The 26,299-nt window shown below is 46.4% G+C and overlaps 1 protein-coding gene across 4 annotated transcripts in view; it reads right to left on the bottom strand.

Moving 5' to 3' along the window:
- Positions 1-685: 685 nt before the first annotated feature.
- LOC117362971 (actin filament-associated protein 1-like 2) overlaps positions 686-26,299 on the bottom strand; it is a 76,824-nt gene continuing 51,210 nt past the window's right edge. For 3 of the 4 annotated variants that reach the window (XM_033950064.1, XM_033950067.1, XM_033950065.1), the window contains exons 13-15: positions 23,471-23,625; positions 17,314-17,421; positions 9,271-11,178 (exon numbers count right to left, since the gene is read on the bottom strand). In XM_033950064.1, the coding sequence (XP_033805955.1) occupies positions 17,341-17,421; positions 23,471-23,625 (236 nt within the window). In that variant the 3' untranslated portion in view covers positions 9,271-11,178; positions 17,314-17,340. Of the gene's footprint in view, positions 802-9,270; positions 11,179-17,313; positions 17,422-23,470; positions 23,626-26,299 lie in introns of those variants that run through there. The other variant, XR_004539942.1, reaches the window with a different exon arrangement.

Below are 26,299 nucleotides of genomic sequence, written 5' to 3'. Positions count from 1 at the left end.
TTCACATTATAATTTGAATATTGTACTTTTTATTAAGCTGTAAAAAAATAATTTCATTCACCACTATAAAGTATCTTTATTTGAATCCATTTACAGTGTTATTGGTATAATTAAATACCCGTGCAACGCCGGGGCATCAGCTAGTAATAAATATATATTTTAATACTTAAGTAAAAGTACAATGAAAAAAAAACCCTTTAAAAATTGTACTAAGTAAAAGCAAAAAAAGTAATTGCCTAATGTTTTACTTTGTGAGTAAAAAGTACAAGTACCACAACTACAATGAATTGAACTATTGTTAATTTGTTTTTATCTCAATAATGTTATTGCTCTGCAATTCAATCCATTTTGCATTTAGTAAGACTAAATTGTTGAAAATGACTGTTGCTCTTGCAAGTGTGCTTGTGACTCATTAATCCAGCACAGCTAAAACAAAGTGTTCAACAACTGCATTAGGAGAAAGTGAATTGTTCAGTCTGATTAAAAAAAAAAAGGTTCCTTCAAATCAGGTGAGGCAGCAATATTACTGATCTTTTCTGACTTCATCTGTAGGCATCGATCAACAGAAAGAAAGAAATGCCTAAGTCTACACATCTATTCTAGCAACCGTTAATGTAACGGGCTAAAAAACTAGTTAGTTTTATTTGCTTAGTTACTATACAACAACGATGGCGTGAGGGTTCTTGGGAGATCCTGGGGGGTAAGAAAGGTCTCAAGTTATGGAGCAGTCATCCTCAGAAAACTGGAGCAAAGGGCATTTGTAGGCAGGAAATGAAAATGAGATGAATGACCATCCCACTCCTAGAAGGAATGTGCAAAACACCAGTGATTAGAAAACATGTTTTTTATTTGGTACAGGGTCTCTTCTACAAAGAGAATTAAATAGCATGTTGAACACTAAATTGTATCTTTAGGGTTCTTTTTTAAATATTTGCATTTTTTTCACAATATCAAAAATTGGTAAACAAATTTAGATCCTCCTTTACTAATGTGCACCAACATAAGTCAGAGTTACTAATGTGTATCATTACTAATGTGTACTAATAGCTAGAGTTACTAATGTGTATCATTAGTAACTGTGTCCCATTGCATAAACAAGTTTGGTGTCATTGCATAAAAAAAGTTTGGTGCCATTTTTCTCCATTTTCTTTTTTTTTCATTCCAGAACGAATGTTGTCAAGAGTGCGTATTATCTGCAAAGATAGTGTGCTCATCAAAGAATAGAAGAGTAGCCTAATGATTAATGCATTGGACTGAGAATCCACTGTGGCTCCTTGTGACCCTGGGCAAATCACTTAACCCTCCACCACCCCAGGTTCAAAAACTTAATATTATGTGCCCACTAAGAACAGAGAAAGTACCTGCATTGTAATATGTAAAACCATTTTGGTTGTATCACAGAAAGACAGAATCTAATAAAGATAAACATGTGATAGGGCGCACATGTGCGAACCATCATGAATGTGCACACAGGAAAGAGTACACACTGTTATTAATAAGCAACTGTAATTGCTAAACTTATCAACAGTGCTGTGGCTTGCATGAAATAACATGTTGATGCATTAACACGTGTTAATAAATGAGGCCTTTAGTTTTGAAGAATTCAGAAAAAGGTTATTTAAATATAAATGTGCCATTCTGTTTCTTGAAATATTATCAGTGTTAGTATTTTGCATAGATACCTGTTTACACTGCAAACTAAAACATGTTAGTCTGTAGGGTGTAAGCTTGGTGTAACTCCGCATGAGCTACAGAGGAGTAAGACAGATCAGTGCTGCCCGATTCAGGAAAAAAGATTTCAATTCGATTCAGCCTATTGAATTGATTTTTCGATTCGATTTGATTCTCCTGCCCAATTGGGTGGGGTTTTTTTTCAGACATCCTGGTGGGTTTATTTTATAGCCTCTTCACCCCCTTTGCCTCCTCCTAACCACACTGGCACTGTGGTGTAAACAAAATAAACAAACAAAAAAGACTTTTTCTTTCTCTGTTGAATCCTAGCTCACATTTGCGGTCTAACACCAGCTCTGGCAGGATACACGTTTCAAATCTGACATATTGTAATCACAAAACAGAAAATAAAATTAGTTTTTCTACCTTTTGTCGTCTGGTCATTATTCAAATCTTGTTGGTCCCCAGCTCTGGTTATCTTCTGATAACTTGCTTGCCAGGGTCTCCTTGTTTCTTCTTTCTCCGTGCTAACTAGCCATCTTCTATTTCTGTCCTCCCCTTCCGTTTCCCTTCTCTCCACCGGAGGTCTGGTATCTTTCCTTTTTTTCATCTCCATCCACCTTTTTTCAACTACCCTTTTATCCAGCATCTCTCCTTCCTTCCCCACCACCCTAGAGTCCACCATATCTCCCTTTCTTTTCCCAACTACCCTCCTATCTAGTATCTCAATTCCCCCTCCACACCATCCCTTGTATCCAACTTCTCTCCCTTTCTATTTCTTTCCTCCCTATATCCCATTGTCCACCATCTCTCTCCCTCTCCTCTGTTTTTATATTCATTATTTCTTCCCCCCCAAAGTCCGGCATATGTACATCTCTTTGAAACCCCCTCACCTCCCTCCATGTACTTCTACACCAGGACCCCCCTCCCCTGAAGGTCTGTCCCCCCATGAAGGCCTGCACACCCCCCCCGAAGCCATGCATCCCACCCGCGAAAGCCTGCATCCCACCCTTGAAGCCCTGCATCCCACCCCTGAAGGCCTGCACCACCCCCTGAAGGCCTACCTGTCCCCCCTGAAGGCCTGCCTGTCCCCCCCTGAAGGCCTGTACCACCCCTCCTGAAGGCCTGCATCTCCCCCTGAAGGCCTGCACCCCACCTTTGAAGGCTTGCCTGTCCCCCCTGAAGGCCTGTCTCCCCCCCCCCATCTGAAGGATTGCACCCCCCTGGAAGGCCTGCGTGTTCCCCCTGGCCTCCCGCGCACCATTTACCTACTAGCAGCCTGCAGAGAAGATCGCTGGGGCTAGCGATCTCTGCAAGCTGCTATAGGTCTTCAGAGCTGTTTCCTCTGCCGCGATCCTGCTTCTGACATCAGAGGAGGGGTTGGACCGCGGCAGAGGAAACAGCTTCGAAGACCTATAGCAGCTTGCAGAGATCGCTAGCCCCAGCAATCTTCTCTGCAGGCTGCTGCTAGTAGGTAAATGGTGCGCGGGAAGCCAGGGGGGAAGCCGGACACCAGCGGGAGGCCAGAGGGGAAGCCGGACACCAGTGGAAGGCCAGGGGAAAAGCCAGACACCAGCACTTCCCGACTGACCCTCTCCCTTTAAAGCACGTGCGGCAGCGGCCGGCCAGCAAGAGCAGCACTGCCGCTCCTGCTTGAGGGGGGAGGGTCAGTTACTGAATTGGGAAGCCAATTTTTTTTTGTTGTTTTAAATCGATTCACCCGAAGTGAATCGGTGAACTGATTCGAATCATGAATCGGGCAGCACTAGGACAAATGCACAGAAGCAACAGAGTATATGGCCTTCGTGCATAGTGCCAAGTACCCAGCCTAAAATCTGACAGCAGATCAGGATCACAAGGCACAATTCATGTCCCGGTCCAGTGTCTTAAACCAGTGGTTCCTAAAAGGGGGTGTGGCCAAGGGAGGAGCATGGGCAGGTTGTGGGCATTCCTAAAAGTTAGGTGCACTGTTATAGAAAATGCCTGATCCATGCACAACTTAGATAGACATTTAGGCTTGGTTTTTAATGCCATAAATGCCTGCAGATACATGTTTGTCACATGGATGGGTGCTACACATGATTCTGTAAACCACACATAACTCCAGAGGTAGTTTATAAAATTGTAATAAGCACTGACCTTTTTGGCACTGATTTTTTTAGGCAACATATATAGAATTTACTCATTATTGCATAAACATCAGAAAAACATGACTTATAAGCAGCATATTTTCACATGTGGGTGATATCATCCACAAAACTCAGTACGGATAGTGTGAAAAGTGAACTATTACTTTAAGTTTTAAGAAACTTCGCAACTGCCTGCACCACGCATGTGCACGTGCCTTCCCGCCCAATGTAGGCTCATGTTCCTCAGTTCTTCATTCTCTGCGGAGCGAAGAAGTGCCTTTATCTGGACTTCATCCAATTAGCATTGCCTTCAGTCCATCTCGTATACTATTCTGGCCTTTGACCAGTATTTATTTTCTTTTCAAACTTGGGTGAGGCACTGTCTTTGTGTGGGGTGTCTTCCTTTCTGAGCTGTTCTACATTGTTTTTCTTTCAGAAGTTTTTCCCCACACAGATTCATCATTGAGTTTAATCTTGCCAACAAAATCTTTCCGTCCATGTCGAAACCGTTGACGGGGTTTAAAAAGTATTGTCGGTGCCAGCAGCCTATTTCCATAACTGACCCACATAGCTGGTGTTTGCAGTGTTTTGGGCCCTGAACATCGTGTGGATTCCTGCCTGCGCTATTCCACCTTGCAGAAATGTTCACTAAAAGCCTGTTATATTCAGCAGGAGAAGCTCTTTAGTTTGGCTATGGACACCGGCAAGCATTCTGAGCCAGCAATACCGGCGGTATCAGCATTGTAATCAGATGACATTCCGGCATCAGGGAAGCTAGTTAGGAAGCCATCCTCTTCCCAACCAGCGTCAAAAGCCTTAACAGCATTGAGTCCCTCAATGCAGGCTGAAAAACAACACCACCATTCTCCATTTTTACAGGTGCTGTCTCCTTCAGGGTGTGCATCCTCCTCGAGGTCACCCACCCCTAGACACCCTGCTGCACCAATGGTACTGGCTATTGAGCCAAGGATACTGGTGCAGCTCTTTAAGGAGCAGCTGAATAAGTTCTTGAGGAGGGATATCGGTGATATGTTCAAATTGCATGCAACACCGCTGTTAACATTGACTCCCTCAGTACCGGCACAGCCTAAGCATAGCACCTCAAAGTCACCTCAAGACCATTGATGCCAGATCTCCATCAAGGCATCAGTCTACATCGTATCGATGTACTAGTAGACAACAACGCTCACCATTGAGACATTGATGCTCTCTATTGAAACATCATCACTCTCCATCGAGGTGTCGACGTTCTTCATTGCATCGACACTCTTCTTCAACTATTCAATTTTGCATCAATCCTATGCTTCTAGGGATAAGAGACCTTCCCTTCATTCCTCTTCATTGGATTAGTACCGAAGACATCGAGGAGCATCATCTCGCCAGTCTTGCCATTCTCCTCCACATGCCTCATGCTACAGGGAATCACCTGAGGTGCCAACAGTTGATTCTGACCTCTCTTGACACCATACTGACTGAGTGTGAGGCCAGTTTGTCTGCTCCAGAATCGTATGGTATACCCTTGGATTCATCTCCTCCTCCCCCCAAGAAGGAGGTCTCCACCTGAAGCACTGTCTTTCACTAAATACATTATACAGTTGGGAAAGGACCTGTCAAGCTAGAGGCTGACACTGAACCTAGAGCAGAGCTTTTAGATGCCTTAGACCAGGGGTCTCAAAGTCCCTCCTTGAGGGCCGCAATCAAGTCGGGTTTTCAAGATTTTCCCAATGCATATGCATGAGATCTATGTGCATACACTGCTTTCAATGCATATTCATTGGGGAAATCCTGAAAACCCGACTGGATTGCAGCCCTCAAGGAGGGACTTTGAGATCCCTGCCTTAGACTAAGGAATTTCTCAAGGTGCCATTGCACAATCTGCTCAATGAGGCCCTTTTTCATAACTGGGAGACCTCTCTTTTGGTCACTGCAGCCCCAAGGAAAATTGACTCTCTCTACAGAATTATTTCCTGCCTGGGGTTTGACAAACCGCAGCTTCAATTCCTATCGCTGCTGGTAGAGTTGACCCTCAAGAAGTCATACAGTATCAGGGTTTATGCTTCTGCACCACCAGGGCGTGAGGGTCACACAGTGGACAAATTTGGACGCTATCTCTACCAAAATTCGATGTTGGCCAATAGAGTGTTCAATTACAACTTCTATATGTCCTTCTACTTCAGACATCTTGTAAAGAAGTTGGCAGATTTTGATAAGTATATTCTCACAGAACATCTCGAGGATTATCAACAGACTACTCACAGCCTTCTTCAAACTAGGACGTATGTGGCTCAGACGGTGTTTGATGCATTTGAAATGTCATCCAGAGCATCCTCCATGTCCGTGGCTATGAGACGTCTAGCTTGGCTACAAATTTCAGACATGGATATTAATCTCCAGGATCATCGGCCAACATTCCATTTCTGGGGAAAGAGCTTTTTGGGGGAAGAGTAGAAGCGGCTACCCAGAAGCTCACTCAGCATGAGCAAAATTGGAGCTCTTTGAACAGGTCAAAGAATAAATCTCAACCATCTAAGTCAGCTCCAAGATCAGCAGCTTACTCTTCCAAGAGGCAATACCCGGCAACATCCTCTTCTAAACTACCACCATAGAAGAGGCAAAAACAACAGCGATCTCAAAAATCTCTGTCGTTAGCCCCTCAAAAACTAGCAGTCTTTTTTACATGCTTTTAGGGAGCATGGCCAACATTCTACCTGCCCAGCCTATTCCCCAACCTATCGGAGGTCGACTACAATTCTATCATTGATGTTGGGCTCTCATCACAACAGACGCTTGGGTCCTCAAAGTAATCACGGAGGGTTACTCACTTCATTTTGAAACAGTGCCTACAAATCACCCTCCAAGAGTCCTCTTTTACATCACAACAGACATCCCTTCTTCAGGAAATCGAAGCTTTGCTTCAGCTAAATGCCATAGACGTAGTTCCAGAAAAATTAGGAGTTCTACTCCAGGTATTTTCTAATTCCAAAGAAGACGGGAGGACTTTGTCCAATTCTCTACTTCTGCAACTTGAACAAATATCTAGTCAATAAAAGTTTTGCATGTTGTCCCTGGGAACCCTATACCTCCTTCTAGAGTGAAACGAATGGCTCTCTCCCTCTGTGTCAAGAAGCCAAGTACATTTGGAACTGGGCAATTGCTCAAAACGTATTTCTCAAAGCTGTGTATGTGCAAGGGTCTCGGAACACTCTAGCCAACAAACTCAACAGATTTCTTTGACCACATGAGTGGACTCTCAACTCCAAAGTATTGCGCCACATTTTTTCACTATGGGGAACTCCTCAGATAGATCAGTTTGCCTCTCCCCACAATCACAAATTGCCTCAGTACTGTTCCAGGCAGTATTCTCCTCAACGTCTAAAAGCAGATGCTTTTCTTCTGGATTGGACAGACAAGTTCTTATACACATTTCCTCCAATCCCTCTGATGCAAAGACACTAGTCAAACTCAAGACAAGAGTCAGCCACCGTGATTCTGATAGCTCCTCGGTAGCCCAGACAACCTTGGTACTCCCTTCTTCAGCCAAGTGCCAAGAATCCAATTCCCTTGGAAATCTTTCCATCTTTGCTCACTTTGAGTAAAGGATCTCTTTTACATCCCAATCTGAAATTGCTACACCTTACAGCTTGGTACCTCTCGGCCTGACTTCAGTAGTTCCTAATCTCTCTGATGCTGTATAAGCCATTATAGCTGCTTCCAGAAAACTTTCCACTCAGCAGTGTTATCAACAGAAGTGGACACATATCAATACGTGATGTACTCTCCACCAATCAGATGCTCCATCTTCGTCTCTATCATCAGTTTTGGACTAACTTTTCCATCTTTCCAATTCTGGACTTAAGACTACTTCAGTCAGAGTTCACATCAGTTCTATTAGTGCTTTCCACGTTCCTGTCAAAAATAAGTCTCTGGCTTCCCATCCTCTTGTTTCCAGGTTTATGAAGGGACTATTCAATTCAACCCTCCACTCAAGCTGCCTCCAGTTGTCTGGGATCTTAATATAGTCCTAGCTACTCTGATGAAACCATCATTTGAGCCAATGGCTTCTACTCACCTCATTTCTCACTTGGAAAGTGGTCTTCTTGATTTCTCTCACCTCTGCTCATCAAGTGAGGGAACTCCAAGCATTGGTATTGGACCCATCATTCACAGCATTCCATCATGATAAGGTGGTGCTTCGTACCCATCCTAAATTCCTCCTGAAAGTGGTCACGGAATTTCATCTCGATCAATACATTGTGCTACCAATCTTTTTTCCAAAACCTCATGCTCCTCCTGGAGAAACAGCTCTTCACACTTTGGATATAAACGTGCCTTGGCTTAATACATACAACAAAAGCCACACAGGACATCCCCTCAACTGTTCATCTCTTTTGATCCTAACAGATTGGGCAAGCCTGTAACAAAAAGAACTAAAAACATAGAAACATGATGGCAGTTAAAGGCCAAGTGGCCCATCCAGTCTGCCCATTTGCAGTAATCATTATCTCTTCCTCTCTCCGAGAGATCCCATGTGCCTATCCAAGGCTTTCTTGAAATCAGACACAGTCTCTCTCTCCACCACCTGTACCAGGAGACTGTTCCATGCATCTACCATCCTTTGTGTAAAAAAGTATTTCCTTAGATTATTCCGGAGCCTATCACCTCTTAACTTCATCCTATGCCCTCTCATTCCAGAGCTTCCTTTCAAATGAAAGAGACTCGACTCATGTGCATTTATATCACGTAGGTATTTAAACGTCTATCATTTCTCCCCTTTCCTCCAAAGTATACCGTTTGAGATCTTTTAAGTCAGTCCCTATATGTCTTATGATGACCACGCACCATTTTAGTAGCCTTCCTCTGGACCAACTCCATCCTGTTTATATCTTTTTGAAGGTGTAGCCTCCAGAATTGTACACAATATTCTAAATGAGGTCTCACCAAAGTCTTATACAGGGGCATCAATACCTCCTTTTTCCTACTGGCCATACCTCTTCCTATGCACCCTAGTATCCTTCTAGCTTTCGCTGTTACCTTTTTAACCTGTTTGGGCACCTTAAGATCATCACATACAATCACACCCAAGTCCCACTGTTCTGACGTACACATAAGTTCTTCACCTTCTAAACTGTACTGTTCCTTTGGGTCTTAGCAGCTCAAATGTATGACCTTGCATTTCTTAGCATTAAATTATAGCTGCCAAATTTCAGACCATTCTTTAAGCTTTGCTAGGTTCTTCCTCATGTTATTAACACCATCCTGGGTGTCTACTCTATTGCATTGCAGATTTTGGTATCATCCGCAAAGAGGTAAATCTGACAACTCTTCATGAATATTGTTTATAAAAATGTTAAAAAGGACAGGCCCAAGAAGCAAGAACAGAACCTTAAGGCACACCACTGGTAGCATCCCTTTCCTCAGAGCAATCTCCATTGATCACTACCCCCTGTTGCCTTCTACTCAACCAGTTCTTGACCCAGCCCATCACTTTGGAACCATCCTGAGAGCACTCAGTTTATTTCCACATTGCTTTCCTTCTGCTATGCTCTTGCTGGGCTGCATCTCGAGGGTCATGTTACAGCACTCAAGGTCAGCTATGACAGCATCAATAGCTTTCATACGTTTCACTCCCATTGATGAAATTTGCAAAGCACTTGTCTTACACCTCAACTCACACATTTACATCTCACTACTGTCTAGAATCCTATTCCAGATGAGATGGTCATTTTGGCCAAGCAGTATTACAGAATTTATTTTCTTCTTAATGGCCAACTCTTCCTCCATCCCATTATGTTTAGCCAAGGAGTCCCACATGTGAGAATATGCTGCCTGCTTGTCCTGGGATAAGGCACAGTTACTTAAGAGATGTAGAGATGTGAGAGTGTGGACACTTCTATCCAGTACCTTCAACAGAATTTTGATAGCTACACTGAATTATGACCCAGTGAAGGAGAAATAATATGTATAATATCTGCCCATGTATCTGCTTAGCACAAAAATTGCCAATGCGTCCCTTCACTCTTCTGAACACCTATCCTAGCCCTGCCTGGACAATAGATTCTGGAACCTGTCCCAAAACATCCAGTTGTGAGAAAGAAAGATTTACTTTCCCTGGTATGCAGGGAAAGGATTATCTTCGTGCAAGCAAAGCAGTAGTACTGGCAGCCCACCATGAATTCTCCCTAACTATGGGAGCAGGATCACAAGACACTAATGAACCCATTGAAAGAAATTTCATTTCTTAGACCGTCTGCAAGCCTGAAATGCTCATAGAGTGGAACAGAGTTTGTAGAGCTAGTGATGAACTCGTTGCTGTGGTTCTGGTACCCGCCTACATTATCAGTGTATTATCAATGTGCTTGTGACCCTGGGCCAGTGTTTACCCCAGCGGAATCCTGTAGAACTGATTGTGCCTTAAGACACCATAACGTACAACCTTTTCCCCCCTTCCTCAGAATATGACGTGATGGAGCCTGAATCTTGCAACTCATGGTAGACTGCAGAGAGGCACCTTCCCCTTCTCCGAACCATAATACAAGGCAACAGAAACACTCTGGGCTCCCAGTCTTCCTATTCAGACTTCTTGTACCTTATTCCCCTCAATGCGCCATTTGAACCTCCCAACAGCACTTATGGTTCCCTCCTTTTGTCTTATATGGCTTGATTCCTTGCTTCAGTGTTGTTTGCACCTAATTTGTGGAATGCTCTCCCTCCCAAAATTTGCTGTCTTAAAGCGCACCTATTCTCTCAAACTTTTCCACAATCTCAAACTCCCTCTCTATAGGACATTGCCTTGACCTCCCTCTTGGGTTTTCTCCCCCCAGTTGTTTTCCCCTCTTTATCTTTTCCTTTTTATAGCCCTTTTATGGCAATTGTAACCATAATCTCCCCTAATGTAGTTCTCATGTATCTCTCCCCTTTTTTACTGTGCTGATTATTCTGCCTTATGTTGATTTGGCCTTTGCCTCATTCTGTTATTGTTTTTATACACCTTTATTCCTCTTAGCACCAATTACATTGTAATCCACTTAGATGTCCTATGTACACAGAGCGATTTATCAAATAAAATTGAACTTGAACTTCCACTGACAAATTAAGTTAACTGTAAAAATATTATCAAATGTGAAAATTAACATACAAAATCTCTCTGCACGGTCCACGTGCAGCTGGAACATTACACACAGAGCTATTATGATGCATATGTACAGATCCATTAACAAGACGGATGGCTGTGGCAGGCGGAGAGGACCTGAAACATCTCCCATTCCTAAAAAAATGCTAAGTACAGGAGACAGAGTGTGGTCATGTTTCCTGGAACTGGATTTGTCCACGTTAAAAGGGTGCAGCTACCACCAGGAATGGTCCTGCATCAGCAGAGAGGCTGCAAAGAGAACACACAAATCCTAAATTCAACAAAAGAGAGCAAGTGCTGAGACAGAATAGAGTGTGAGCATTACAAATTGTACTGTTTTGACACAAACATGGAGAAAACTGCACAGTGACACGGATGATGACAGTGAGGCAGGAGGCTAGGCTGAAAAGAGACCATAAGCTGTGTTCTACATGCACCATCTGTGACCCAGAGATAAAACTGTGGTATCCCTGAAAAGTTATCTGCCCTCAAATGCTCCTTTCTACAGTCCTGTCCCCTCCCTCCATCTCTTTAGGGACTAATATGGATTCTTCTTAGTGTTTTGCTGCTTGTAGTATCTTGGGAACCTCACCTTTGCCTCTGTCAAAACAGCCCACCCCAGAAAAAAGGCAGAAAATTTTCATCATAATTATGGCTTCTGATTTTAGGTTTTAACAGATAAGATAAAATAGCACCAATTTCTAAATAAATAAATAAATGTTTATTGGATAAACACCAGAAAAACACCATTTACCTAGTACTTAGTCACCCCTCCCCTGACTTGTCAAATATCTTCCACTCTGTTTTTAAAACCAATAAGAGTAAATATTTTTTTCAATCAGAGAATAGTTAAGCTCTGGAATGCATTGTTAGAGGATGTGGGTAACAACAGTTAATGCAGATGGGTTTAAAAAAGGTATGGACAAGTTCCTGGAGCAAAAGTTCATATTCTGCTATTGAGACAAACATAGGAGAAGCCAGTGCTTGCTGGAATCGGTAGCATGCAATGCTGCTACTATTTGGGGTTTTGCCGGGAACTTGGGACCTGGATTGGCCACTGTGGAAACAGGATACTGGACTAGATGGACCACAGGTCTGAATTAATATGGCTATTCTTAGGTTTTGTGTTTTGCACTGATGAATCCTAAATGACACAAATGGACATATTTGATTCCAGTAGAAAAAATATCAAGCAATAGCAATTGTGGTGTGAAATACAGATAGTCTGTACCCTCAAAGAATCCCTAAGTAATCTTAAATAATAAAATACTAGCACGCGCATGCGCAGTAGCGAAACGTGTTCCCTGATCCCTTTTCTGTCGGGATGTGGCCGCACGACTGCGCATGCGCTAGATGGCGCATTGAGGAGTCATAATGCAGACCCGGAAGAGCGAAAGAAGCCTCACACTGAGCAACTGTATTTACACTGTGCAACGAGCCTCTGCAATGGTCCCGGGTTACTCTCAGCCCACCCTTCTCGCGGTCTGGCCGGCTACCTTAGTCCTTTGCCGCCGCCGCCACCCCCTTCCCTTCCCGCGGTCGACAAACCTCTTGCCTCCAGCAGCCGTTGCAGCACTGTAAACACACTGCTTCGCGGCCTCTACTGCCTTCATTTGCTCTTCCGTTTCTCTGATGACGTCATCAGGGACACGGAAGAGCAAATCGGGGCAGTAGAGGCCGCGAAGCAGCGTGTTTACAGTGCTGCGGCGGCTGCTGGAGGCAAGAGGTTTGTCGACCGCGGGAAGGGAAGGGGGTGGCGGCGGCGGCAAGGGACTAGGGGAGCTGGCCAGACCACGAGAAGAGAAAATCGCGTGAGCCACGAAGAGATAGGGAGGAACTGGGAAGAAGGAAGAGGGAAAGGGGCCTGCTTTGGGGTAAGGGTGTGCTTGGAGGCACACAGCTTTGCTTGGGGGGGAGACAGAAGAGGGGCCACGGAGAGACAGGGAGGAACTGGAGCTGGAGAGGGAAAGGGGCCTGCTTTGGGGAAGGGCTGTGCTTGGAGGCAGACAGCTTTGCTTGGGGGGGAGACAGAAGGGGGAACATAGAGAGACAGGGAGGAACTGGAGCGGGAGAGGGATAGGGGCCTGCTTTGGAGGAGGGGTGTGCTTGGAGGCAGACAGCTTTGCTTGGGGGGGAGACAGAAGGAGGGGCCACGGAGACACAGGGAGGAACTGGAGGGCCAGAGAGAAAGGGGTCTGCTTTGGGGGAGGGGTGTGCTGGGAGGTAGATAGCTTTGCTTGGGGGGGAGACAAAATGGGGGGCCATGGAGAGACAGTCAGGGAGGAATTGGAGGGGTAGAGGGATAGGGGCCTGCTTTGGGGGGGAGGGGTGTGCTGGGAGGCAGACAGCTTTGCTTGGGAGGGGAGACAGAAGGGGGACCACGGAGACACTGTCAGGGAGGAATTGGAGGGGTAGAGGGAAAGGGGGCTGCTTCGGGGGGAGGGGTGTGCTGGGAGGCAGATCATTTTGCTTAGGGGGGGAAGGCAGAAGGGGGGCTACGGAGAGACAGTTAGGGAGGAACTGGAGGGGGAGAGGGAAAGGGGGCTGCTTTCTAGCACCCGTTAATGTAACGGGCTTAAAGACTAGTTAGAAAATAAAACGATTAAGTTTTCCTTAAGACTTAAAGCATCAGCTAATCATGTTCTCATGTTTACATCAAGAGTGTGACATTCCTGCTCCAAATTCTTGCTTCTTTTTTCCTTTTCACACAGGCCCCGATGTTTTAAACCAGGGGTGGCCACACTTTTTTTGGCTTGGGAGCTATTTTTAAAATGAACAAGTCAAAATGATCTACCAACAATAAAATTTTAAAAAAACACAAAGCAGAGAAAATATTAATTATAATTTATATGGGGTTTTTTTTTTCAAAGAAGTCAAGGCAGATGACTTTAAAATAAGCAATGTCACCTCAGTAACAACTATACAAAAATAGACAAATATACCCCCTTTTACTAAACTGTGATAGTGGTTTTTAGCGCAGGGAGCTGCGCTGAATGCCCCGCGTTGCTCCTGATGCTCATAGGCTCCCTGTGCTAAAAAACACTATTGCAGTTTAGTAAAAGGGGGCCATAGTGCAAAATATAGACAACAGATATAAATTTTCAAAACGGACACATTTAGTCTCTGGTTGCATTTCCTTCTAACTGTGCATCCAATCTTTCTTTCTTTCTTCCTCCTACATGTTTCCTCTCCTCCAGACCTCATCCCAACCAACATCTCTCTCTGTCCCTCCATGAGTCCAACTTTTCCTTCCTTCCTCTCTCCCTGTCCCCTCCCCTTTCTTTCTTTCTTTCTTTCTCCTTGCCTCTCCCCAAGCCACCATCTTTCTTTCTATCTCCCTGTCCCCCCCAAGCCTCCACCGCCGATTTCTCCCTGTTTCCCCGACATGCAAAAGCCAAGCCCATGCAGCCATTACACAAGCATTCTCCCCCCCCCCCCACCCCCGACGTCAATTCTGACATCAGAGAGGAAGTTCCGGGCCAGCCAGGCAGCGATTGGCTGGTCAGGAACTTCCTCATTGACGTCGGGGAGGAATGCTTGTGTAGTGGCTGCACGGTCCTGGCTTTTGTGCATCAGGGAAGCAGGGAGAACGCAAAGGCAACACAAGTATTGGGCTCCGCGATCGACTCGTGTTGCCCTTGCGATCTACTGGTCGATCCCAATCTACTGGTCAATTGTGATCAACCTTTTGGGCACCCCTGTTCTAAACTAACCGTTAATTCTGTGGGTCGTTATAGTGCCAGTAAATTTTCCGATTTCAAAAAGACAAGCAATGCTGAAAAAACTGGTGGTCCACGGAAATACCATCAGATCAGTTGTAGAAAGTGACTGACTCATGCACAGAATAGTCCACGGAAAGAGGCATAAATATGCGCATGCGCTAGGAAATGTTACATCAAAGGCACGCATGAGCATCAATCATAGGCGTGCCCTATTGTAGATTCAATTAAAAAAGTACAATGATAAAAAATACTGTGATAAAAATCCAACCGGATCCTACACGGTCCGTGTTTCGGCGAATACACCTTCCTCAGGGGTCCAATGGTTTGCAACCTCACATATAAAGAATTGGACTGAAAACAGTCTATTGTCTTTAAACATGTGAGCAAAGAACACCGCAGACAAGCTGAAGTAGCAAAAAAAAATGCTAAGAAGTGTTTAATAAATTATCTCCAGAACATCTGTATCCACAGTTTTTGTTTTTATCGGTGGATTGTTTTCACTGTGGATCATTGGGTCTCCCCATTTTTCTTTGTTCTGCCTTACTGTAGTGCATCATGGGCACACATCATAAGTGTCTATCTATGCCATAGGCGGAGGGGAAGGGTGGAGAACAACTAGTAAGCCATGCAAATGCTTCTGCGGAACAAATATGCTGTCCCCATATTTTTTTTAACTTTCAACTCTCATGCAAGCAGCAGCCCCAGACCTACCGGCATATGTTTAATACACGTGCATGAAACACATCTTTAATATGCATGTATATGACACCCCCCCCCCATCAAGTATGATAAATGTATCTTCATTTATCATACTTTCTGCAACCCAGACCTGCTGGTGTACACTTTTGACGCACACACATAAGACGTGCCTTTAACACATGCCCCTGAGACGCAGTTTTAACACACTACTAGCACCTTCAGCGCTTCATTTCATGCATCACCAGGCAAAGTCTGGGCATCGCCCAAAGTGCTCATTTTAATATTAATTACCTTGTTGCAATACATTTACATAGTATTATCAGAGGATTCTACGAAGCAAGGAAAAGACTGCAGAGCCATTATGTGCATCAGGAGCTAAAATGCTAAACCAGTTAGAACTGATTTAGTGTTGATTGTTAAAGGCATGGTACGTTTAGAACATTGGGGCCACAGACAGTAAAAGGAAGATATATAAAGCTACAAACAACCCAGCAACAAAAGCCGAGTTGGGAGCGATTTTCTTTTGCTGGGCTATGCTTGACACAATAGCATGCCAATTATATGCAAGCTAATTGTGCTGAGTAGCCCAGTAAAAGAGGGGAGGAACTGTGCCTGGCGCCTGCTCAAAAGAGCAAAGTGATAGGCATAGCTTCTCCTTCCCCAATCCCTCCTGTCACAACAGGCTCCCTCTGCTCCTTCCTTCCCTTGGCTTCCCCTGCTGGTTCAGCAGATCTTAGCTCTAGAGCAGGGTATCACAAACTGTGTGCCTCCTGAAACTTCAGGTGTGCCGCAACACACAGGCGAGAAAGAGTTGTCAACGCCAGCTGACTGCCTAATGGATGTGCCTCTTGCAGTGAGAGGCATGTCCTGTAGCCAGTCAGCCGGCACAGATGACTCTCCTCCTAGCCAACGTCTCTCCTCCTTTCCCCGCACCTCCCGGATCTCTCCACTGAAGCAGGTCACGCCCAGATGAGCCTCCATGCATGTGCGGACGTCAACGCATGACATCATCGCGTCGATGTCCGCACATTTCTAGGTGCCTTCCAGCCGGGGCACTGAATTTAGTGTGACGCTGGCCGGCAAGTTTGCAAGACACTGCTCTAGAGCCACAATCGGCTGAACCGGCAGTGGAAGCCTCAATCAACTGAGCTGGCTCTGCTTCCTGGTTCCGCTCCCTTGTTTTTTAGTTTATGATTTATTGTGTGTGTGTGTGTCCCATACCTATGTTAGGCGCAGGACATACACTCATACAATACACACACAATAGCTAACGGCAGCTCCAGACCTGTCATAAAAAATTCCATGTTAAGTGTTGGGCGTTCCCTTCTCTTCCCTTTTGAGCATTACAAGGAATGCTCATTTAAATACTAAGGAGCTCCTTGTAATGCATTTGCTTTGGGTTCTCGGTGGCCTCCACCAAGATCAGTAAAAGCCCTGAGAACCTTTTGATCACAGGAAGCAGAGTTGTCTTGCAAGCAATACTGGCTTTAACCAAGGAAAGCTTTTGAGTAGAGAATGACACAGGAACAATTTTTTCCCCGTCCCTGCAGGAACTCATATTCCCCGTCCCGTCCCCGCGAGTTTTGTCGCTGTTCCTGTCCCATTCCCGTAAGCTCTGCCTTAACCGCTCAAGCCTTGAAGTGTTTGAGGCTTGTGCAGATGGGGACAGAGCTTTCAGGAATGGAACAGGGACAGGAAAAGAACTCACGGGGACGGGATGGAGAAATGAGTTCCCGTGGGGACGGTAAAAAATTTGTCCCTGTGTCATTCTCTACTTTTGAGCATCCAGGCCTAAGTATAAGTCCCCAGCTCTATCTGCAGCACTAGCTGAGAGCCTGCTCTCTGTCCTCCAGGTCTTGGCAGCAGCAGCCAGTGATCTGACCCCAATCTTGCAAATGCTAGGGAATCTTCTACATTCTCTGTCATCTCAGATCCCCTTTCTTTCCCTGAAAGGGCCACACACCTTCAGTTTTTGGAAGATACCCTTTTATTAGTGGTCAGTGGACAATGTTCTCTTCAGGTTGCTTTTTGTTGATGCTGTTCTTTTCAGGATGGGCAGAAGGAAGGAGACCTGTAGAGAAAAGCAGAAACATCAGGCTCCACAAAATATTTCAGTCATTCAGCCTAACCAGGAACAGTCCCTCCAATCCACTGACCAGAAATCAGTAGAATCTCCAGTTCATTAATAGAGTGACCTGTACCACATCCCCATGCAGAGGCTCCCAGACTATGAAAGCAATGCAAGCATCTGTGGAATACCAAGGAACCTGAGTGACAGGAGTCCTCCTACATAAAATCTAATTTGTGTTAATCATTTGCATAGTTTCTGTAGTCTTCTCATTGTCCACTTGTGGATGAAGTAAAAAGCACAGTTACTTACCGTAACAGGTGTTATCCAGGGACAGCAGGCAGATATTCTTTACGCATGGGTGACGTCACCGACGGAGCCCACGGTACGGACCTTTTTACTAGAAAGTTCTAGTTGGCCGCACCGCGCGTGCGCGAGTGCCTTCCCGCCCGACGGAGGAGTGCGTGGTCCCCAGTTAGTATAAGCCAGCTAAGAAGCCAACCCGGGGAGGAGGGTGGGACGTAAGAATATCTGCCTGCTGTCCCTGGATAACACCTGTTACGGTAAGTAACTGTGCTTTATCCCAGGACAAGCAGGCAGCATATTCTTTACGCATGGGTGACCTCCAAGCTAACACAGAGGGAGGAGGGATGGTTGGCCATTATGCAAATAAATTCTGAAGTACAGATTGGCCGAAGTGCCCATCCCGTCTGGAGAAAGCATCCAGACAGTAGTGAGTAGTGAATGTGTGAACTGACGACCAGGTGGCCGCCTTGCAGATTTCCTCAATGGGTGTGGAACAGAGGAAAGCAACAGAAGCGGCCATAGCTCTTACCCTGTGGGCCGTGACAGCACCGTCTAGTGACAGACCGGCCCGAGCGTAACAGAACGCGATGCAAGCTGCAAGCCAGTTGGATAGTGTCCTCTTAGAGACCGGTCGACCCAAACGATTCGGGTCGAAGGTCAGGAAGAGCTGAGGGGACAAGCGGTGAGCCCTTGTACGATCGAGATAGTAAGCCAGGGCATGCTTGCAGTCAAGACTGTGCAATGCCTGTTCTCCGGGATGTGAATGAGGTTTCGGGAAGAACACAGGCAAAACAATGGACTGGTTGAGGTGAAAGGCTGAGACCACCTTTGGAAGGAACTTTGGATGGGTGCGCAGAACCACCTTGTCATGGTGAAAAATAGTGAACGGTGGATCGGCAACCAGTGCATGAAGCTCACTAACCCTCCTGGCAGAGGTGATGGCAATGAGGAAAAGAACCTTCCATGTCAGAAATTTGAGCGAAGTTGTGGCAAGTGGCTCAAAGGGAGGTTTCATGAGGGCAGACAAAACCACATTCAGGTCCCAGACGACCGGAGGAGGCTTCAGAGGTGGTTTGATGTTGAAGAGGCCCCTCATGAATCGGGAAACCAGAGGGTGAGCCGTGAGAGGTTTTCCTAGGACAGGCTCATGAAATGCCGTGATGGCACTGAGATGGACTCTGATTGAGGTAGACTTGAGGCCTGCGTTGGACAGGGAGAGTAAGTAGTCCAGAACAGTTTCCACCGCTAAGGAGGTGGGATTGTGATGATGACGGAGGCACCAAGAGGAGAACCTGGTCCACTTCTGATGGTAACATTGGAGGGTGGCCGGTTTCCTGGAGGCGTCCAAAATGAGACGGACAGGCTGAGACAGATTTCCTGAAGAGGTCAGCCCGAGAGAAACCAAGCTGTCAGGTGGAGGGAAGACAGATTGGGATGTAGTAGAGACTGATGTTGCTGTGTAAGTAGAGTAGGAAACACAGGTAGAGGAATGGGCTCCCTGGAGCTGAGTTGAAGTAGAAGGGAGAACCAGTGTTGACGAGGCCACCGGGGAGCTATGAGGATCATGGTGGCTCCGTCCCTGCGGAGTTTGGATAAAGTCCGCAACATCAGAGGTAGAGGAGGAAAGGCATAGAGGAACCGATCCGTCCAGTCGAGAAGGAATGCATCCGGGGCCAGACGATGAGGAGAGAAGAGTCTGGAGCAGAACTGGGGCAGCTGATGGTTGTGAGGAGCTGCGAATAGGTCCATCTGCGGAGTGCCCCAGCGAGCAAAGATGGAGTGGAGCGTGGGAGGATCCAAAGTCCACTCGTGAGGTTGAAGGATGCGGCTGAGATTGTCGGCCAGGGAGTTCTGTTCGCCCTGGATGTAGACAGCCTTGAGGAAGAGACTGCGGGCCGTGGCCCAGGTCCAAATGCGAAGAGCCTCCTGACAAAGGAGGCGAGATCCGGTGCCGCCCTGTTTGTTGATGTAGTACATGGCAACTTGGTTGTCCGTGCACAGAAGCAGAACCTGAGGGCAAAGAAGGTGCTGGAAGGCCTTGAGAGCATAGAACATGGCTCGTAGTTCCAGGAAATTGATGTGATGGAGACGCTCCTGCGGGGTCCAAAGACCTTGGGTGCGTAGGTCTCCCAGGTGAGCTCCTCATGCATAAGGGGAGGCATCCGTGGTGATGATCATGGAATGTGGGGGCAGATGAAAAAGAAGGCCCCTGGAAAGATTTGAGGAGTCCAACCACCATTGTAGAGATCGCTGAAGAGACGATGTCACAGAGATGGGATGAGAAAGAAGATTCGAGGTCTGTGACCACTGGTTGGCCAGAGTCCATTGAGGTGTTCTGAGGTGGAGTCGTGCCAGGGGAAGCACATGTACCGTCGAGGCCATGTGGCCCAAGAGGACCATCATTTTTCTGGCAGAAATGGAGTGATGAAGGAGCACCTGACGACACAGGCGGAGCAGAGTTCGCTGACGATCGGAGGGGAGAAACGCCCTCATTAGTGTGGTGTCGAGAACCGCTCCGATGAACTGAAGTCGCTGTGTGGGAAACAGATGCGACTTGGGGTAGTTGATCTCGAACCCCAGAAGATGGAGGAGAGAGATGGTATGATGAGTGGCTTGTAGCACAAGTGGAGACGTAGGTGCTTTCACTAACCAATCGTCCAAGTAGGGAAACACCTGGAGGTTGTGAGACCTGAGGAAGGCCGCCGCCACAATGAGGCATTTGGTGAACACTCTGGGAGATGATGCCAGGCCAAAAGGTAGCACCTTGTACTGATAATGGCGATGGTGCACCTGGAATCGTAGGTAGCGACGTGAGGATGGATTGATTGGGATGTGAGTGTAGGCCTCCTTGAGGTCCAGGGAACATAGCCAGTCGTTCCAAGAGAGATGAGGGTACAGCGTGGCAAGGGAGAGCATTCTGAACTTCTCCTTGACGAGACACTTGTTGAGGTCCCGGAGGTCGAGAATGGGACGTAGGTCTCCTGTCTTTTTTGGAACTAGAAAGTAACGGGAGTAGAATCCCCGGCCCCTTTGTTCCAGAGGTACTTCTTCGATGGCATTGAGTAGAAGGAGGGATTGGACCTCCCTCAGGAGGAGGGGGGTTTGAGTTGAAAGAGAAGCAGACTCTACGGGAGGATTGTCTGGTGGAAGAGTCTGGAAGTTGAGAGAGTAGCCGTGGCGGATGATGTTTAGGACCCACTGGTCCGATGTGATGACCTCCCAACGGCTGATGAAGATGTGGAGCCTGCCTCCGATCGGCTGAGGAAGAGGCAATGAGGGTGGAAGACTGGCTAAGCCCTGGAGAGAGGAGTCAAAAGGGCTGAGATGGTTTGGCAGGAGGAAGAGCCTTGGCCGGTTGATTAGACTGGGCACGAGCCTGGGTGTGCTGGTGTTGGCGGGCCCGCCTAGGTTGCTGTGGAGGTGGATTGAGCGGCCTAGCGGAGAACCTGCGTTGATATGAGGTTTGTGGCCTGTAAGGACGAGCAGGTGGGGCCTTTTTCTTAGGTTTTATGAGAGTGTCCCATCTGGTCTCATGGGCAGAGAGTTTTTGCGTGGTGGTATCCAGGGACTCTCCGAATAATTCATCACCAAGGCATGGGGCGTTGGCTAATCGGTCTTGATGGTTGACGTCCAGATCAGAGACCCTGAGCCAGGCCAGGCGGCGCATGGCCACGGCGATGGCAGATGCACGGGAGGTGAGCTCAAAAGAGTCATAGATAGAGCGCACCATAAATTTTCTAAGTTGAAGCAGGCTAGAGACGTGCTGTTGGAAAAGTGGAACCTTATGCTCTGGCATGTACTTTTGCATGGCGGAGAGTTGCATTACCAGATGTTTGAGGTAGAATGAAAAATGGAACGAGTAGTTGTTTGCCCTGTTGGCAAGCATGGCATTCTGATAGAGCCGCTTGCCAAACTTGTCCATAGTTTTGCCCTCTCTGCCAGGAGGGGTGGAGGCATAGACACTGGAGCCCTGAGTCTTTTTTAAAGTGGACTCTACCAGGAGAGACTCATGAGGGAGTTGGGGTTTATCAAATCCTGGGATTGGTATAACCCTATAGAGGCTGTCCAATTTACGGGGGGCCCCAGGAACAGTCAGCGGGTTCTCCCAATTTTTATAAAAAGTTTCCCGTAAGATATCATGCACGGGCAACTTTAGGAACTCTTTGGGAGGTTGATCGAAATCTAATGCCTCCAGGAAAGCTTGTGACTTCTTAGAGTCAGATTCCAGAGGCAAAGACAAAGCACCCGACAACTCCCTGAGGAATTTTGAGAAGGAAGATTGTTCAGGTTTAGATGCGGTATCGGGTGCCGAAGGCTCTTCATCCGACGACGATGCATCCTCCTCGGTACCGGTAGGGGATTGTTCCCATAGGTCCGGGTCTCTGACATCGGTATGTGCGTGTCGAGAGACTGGAGTGGAAGGCTCGGCATGGTTAGTTTTAGACAAAGACTTGCCTGAGCGTACCGAGACATTACCGGGTGATGTAGACCTGTGTCTGTCTCGGTCCCGAGAAGTACGGTGCCGGTCAGAGTCGTGGGGAGACCGGTGCCCTGCCCGGTCCCGAGGAGGATCGGTCGTCGTCAAGGCCATAGCCTCGGCATGGGAATGGAGATGCGGTGCCGAGAGAATGGGCATGGAGGAGTCCATAGGTACCGAGGGAGTGGATACCGGTTGGACGGTATGGGGCTCGGGCCGGTCTGGTACCGAGAGCAGCGGTGCCAAGATAGAGGGTAAGAGCTGCTTAAGTTGCTTGTGGAGTTGTTCCTGCAACTTGTCCTGGAGGATGGCCGCAATGCGGTCATCCAGGGGAGGCACCGGAACCACTTTTTTCTTCTTTGGTTCCATAGGTGCCGCTCTACACTCCGGCGATGAGGGGGCCGATGACGAGGCACTCACCGAAATCGGAGTGGAGCGTTTTTTGGCTCGGCGTGGAGCCGAAAGGACTGGTGTCGTCCCCGAAGTGGGAGGGCGCTCAAGGGTGGAAGGCTTCTTAGCCGGCTTACCTGGCGCCGGGGGCGCCGATGTCGACTCAGGCGGTGTCGAAGTGGTCGGTGTCGATTTCGACGGTGCTGCAGATGAAGAGGTCGAATCCATAGTCGGGCCGGTGCCGAAAAGTAGATTTTGTTGGATTTGACGATTCTTCAAAGTGCGTTTTTTAAGAGTGGCACAGCGGGTGCAGGAATCCGCCCGATGATCTGGTCCCAAGCACTGTAAGCACCAGTTGTGTGGGTCAGTGAGGGAGATCGGGCGTGCACACCGCTGGCACTTCTTAAAACCGGGCTGCGGGGGCATGAATGGGAACACGGCCTCCGCAAAATCAAACCCCGAGGCCTGGATCGTGCTAACAGGCCCCGCCGGGGCAGGAACGAAAATTAAAGCAAAAAGAAAGGAATTTTTTTTTTTTTTTTTTTAAATAGAAAGAAAAAAGCACCCGAAGGTGAAAAAATCGAAAAAAGAACGCGAGCGGGAAGGCAAAAGGAGTATTTCAACGACGTTGAAAAACACACGTCTTCTTCGCTCCGCGGAAACGAAGAAACTGGGGACCACGCACTCCTCCGTCGGGCGGGAAGGCACTCGCGCACGCGCGGTGCGGCCAACTAGAACTTTCTAGTAAAAAGGTCCGTACCGTGGGCTCCGTCGGTGACGTCACCCATGCGTAAAGAATATGCTGCCTGCTTGTCCTGGGATAATGAATATTACCCTACACTGCTGCTCAATGCTTGGACCTAGTAGTATATGATGTACCTCAGAAGTTGCTGAGCTGGTGCCAGTGGATGTTTGCTTAAAGGACTTGCCAATAGCAAGAAGGCTCATCTCAGAACCTGCCTTTAGCTTTGTGTTCATCTTGCAGGCTCGGTCCAGCCATCCCACCTTCTCCAGCTTTGGGAAGATTTTGCTATCTGTCAGAAAACAGAGGAATTAAAAGGCAAGTCCTAAAGGTGTATTTCCCCCATCATTGCTGTGAACACTCCCCTATCAGGTTGTAGCATGTTGGCACTATGGAAATGGGTGCTGTGCTTCAGATGACATTAGGAGGGCCCAAAAAGAGATGCAGTTATGCAGTAGAAGAGTGTCCTAGTGGTTAGAGCAGTTGCTTCCACACCTTGAGGTTGTGAGTGTGATTCCCACTGCAAGCTACTTGTGACTCTGGGCAAGTCACTTAACACTTCATTGTCCCAGGTACAAAATATGTACCTGTCTAAAATATGTACCACACTTTCATTGTAACCACACAGAAAAAGTGGTATATCAAGTCTCATCGCTTTACCCCAGTTATCAGACTATTTGCAACAGGTGCAAAGCTGGCTGACTATGAATAATCTCTCTATAGCTGGAATCTCATTAAGACTAAGCTCTTTCATTTGTGTGTGGAGGGCAAGCATGGATTTTCCAAGACCCGAGGTATCTTTTGGAAGAAAGTATTCTTCCACTGCAGTCTGAATTCAAGGTCTTGATTCTTAATTGGGGAAACAGGTTAAAGTTAACAGAGTGAGAAAGGCACCATTGCAGCTTATTCGGCATGTTTGCTTTTATTTAACACAAGAACAACTTAACACCTGTAGCACATGGCTGCTAATTTTAGTTTTTTTAGATTACTGTAATATTTTGTGTGTGGGTCTCTATCAAAAACCCCTCACTAGATTTCAATTTGTATAAAATACTGCTGCCAGAATAATTCTTTGCCCGAAACCTTGAGGAAAGGTAGGAGACGGGAGATGTTTCAATACTTACATGGCATAAATGCACAGGAGGTGAGTCTCATTCAATTGAAAGGAAGCTCTGGAATGAGGAGGCATAGGATGAAGATGAAAGGGGATAGGCTTAGAAGTAACCTCAAAATACTTTTTAAAGGAAAGAGTGGTAAGTGCTTGGAATGACCTCCCAGTGGAGATGGAGACAAAGAGTGTGCCTGAATTCAAGGTAACTTAGATCTGTAAAGGAAAGGAGGGGATAATGGATGGCATGGTTGGGCAGCTAGGCCATATGGCCTTTATCTGCCTTTATTTTTCTCCATTTCTATCGTATCATAGAAACATAGAAACATAGAAATAGACGGCAGATAAGGGCCCACGGCCCATCTAGTCTGCCCACCTTAATGTCCCTCCCCTACCTTTGCACTGTGAATAGATCCCATGTGCCGATCCCATTTGGCCTTAAAATCAGGCACGCTGCTGGCCTCAATCACCTGTAGTGGAAGACTATTCCAGCGATCAACCACTCTTTCAGTGAAAAAGAATTTCCTGGTGTCACCTCGTAATTTCCCGCCCCTGATTTTCAACGGATGCCCTCTTGTTGTCGTGGGACCCTTGAAAAAGAAGATATCTTCCTCCGCCTCGATGCGGCCCGTAAGATACTTGAACGTCTCGATCATGTCCCCTCTCTTTCTGCGCTCCTCGAGCGAGTATAGCTGTAATTTGTCAAGCCGTTTTTCGTATGGTAGATCCTTGAGTCCCGAGACCATCCGGATCTACCATACGAAAAACGGCTTGACAAATTACAGCTATACTCGCTCGAGGAGCGCAGAGAGAGAGGGGACATGATCGAGACGTTCAAGTATCTTACGGGCCGCATCGAGGCGGAGGAAGATATCTTCTTTTTCAAGGGTATCATCCCTGAAGTGAATAACTTTCATTGGTTCCAGGTCTTCAACTGGAAAAAATGTAGTCTTGGCAATTATCGTTTGAGGACTCAGTTGTTAAAGGACTGCTTACCTCATTACACACTTGGAGGTCATTAAGATTGGTCCATGATGTGTTGCTTTAAGGCACCTTTGCTTTAGAGGTGAAACACAAGGGAAATTAGATGAGGGCATTTCCGTGTTTTAGCTTCCAATTCTAAAATCTTCTTCTGAAAGAATTCCACTTATATACAGATGATTTGGCTTTTAGAATGGGATATACCTGTAAATATTAGCTGTCTTTGGGTGTAGCTAACAATTTTTATGTTTTATTATTTTAATGTTTTGTTATGAGACTGGATTCATTTTTATTGACTGTGTTTTAATTGATGTATATGGAACTTGGTAGAGTTAGGCTGAGGTTTATGGTCAGGTCTGGCTTCTTCCTCTAAACTTGCCCCACTGCAGTCTAAGGGAAACCATGCCAGTCTTAGGCCACAACTGGGGGACAGCGTAGGGAAGAAGATTCTTGAGGGACTCTATGAAGCACTCTAGGATATTGGGTGTCAGTTCCTGGATCCTGTTCTACTGATACTTGCCCAGGTGGGAAATTCAAATCAAAGGTTTACTTTTCTGAGTGAAGGGTATATGCCGGCAACCCTAAAATCAGTGGTTATTTGCCAGATAGTAAATATAACAATTTTAGATCAGCATCAAATACTACATGTATGAGCAAATTGGAAAGGTTGTAGAGTTAGAGTTGACAAGAATTTTTGAAAAGAGGGTGTTTTAAAAATTTTTTTACATTTTTTTAAAAATTGATTTCAACTCCTTTCAATCAGGGTTTCAAAAGGAATGGAAGATGAATGAAATGAGATGTCTGTCATAATCTCTTGAAAATATACCTTTCTCCTATAGAAATCTTAGATACCGTCTTAAAATTATTCATCTGTTAT

The sequence above is a fragment of the Geotrypetes seraphini genome, chromosome 6 (genome assembly GCF_902459505.1).
Source record: "Geotrypetes seraphini chromosome 6, aGeoSer1.1, whole genome shotgun sequence".
Lineage (NCBI taxonomy): Eukaryota > Metazoa > Chordata > Amphibia > Gymnophiona > Dermophiidae > Geotrypetes > Geotrypetes seraphini.
Note: the sequence above shows the minus strand (reverse complement) of the source record. Positions and strands in the feature narration are given on the sequence as shown.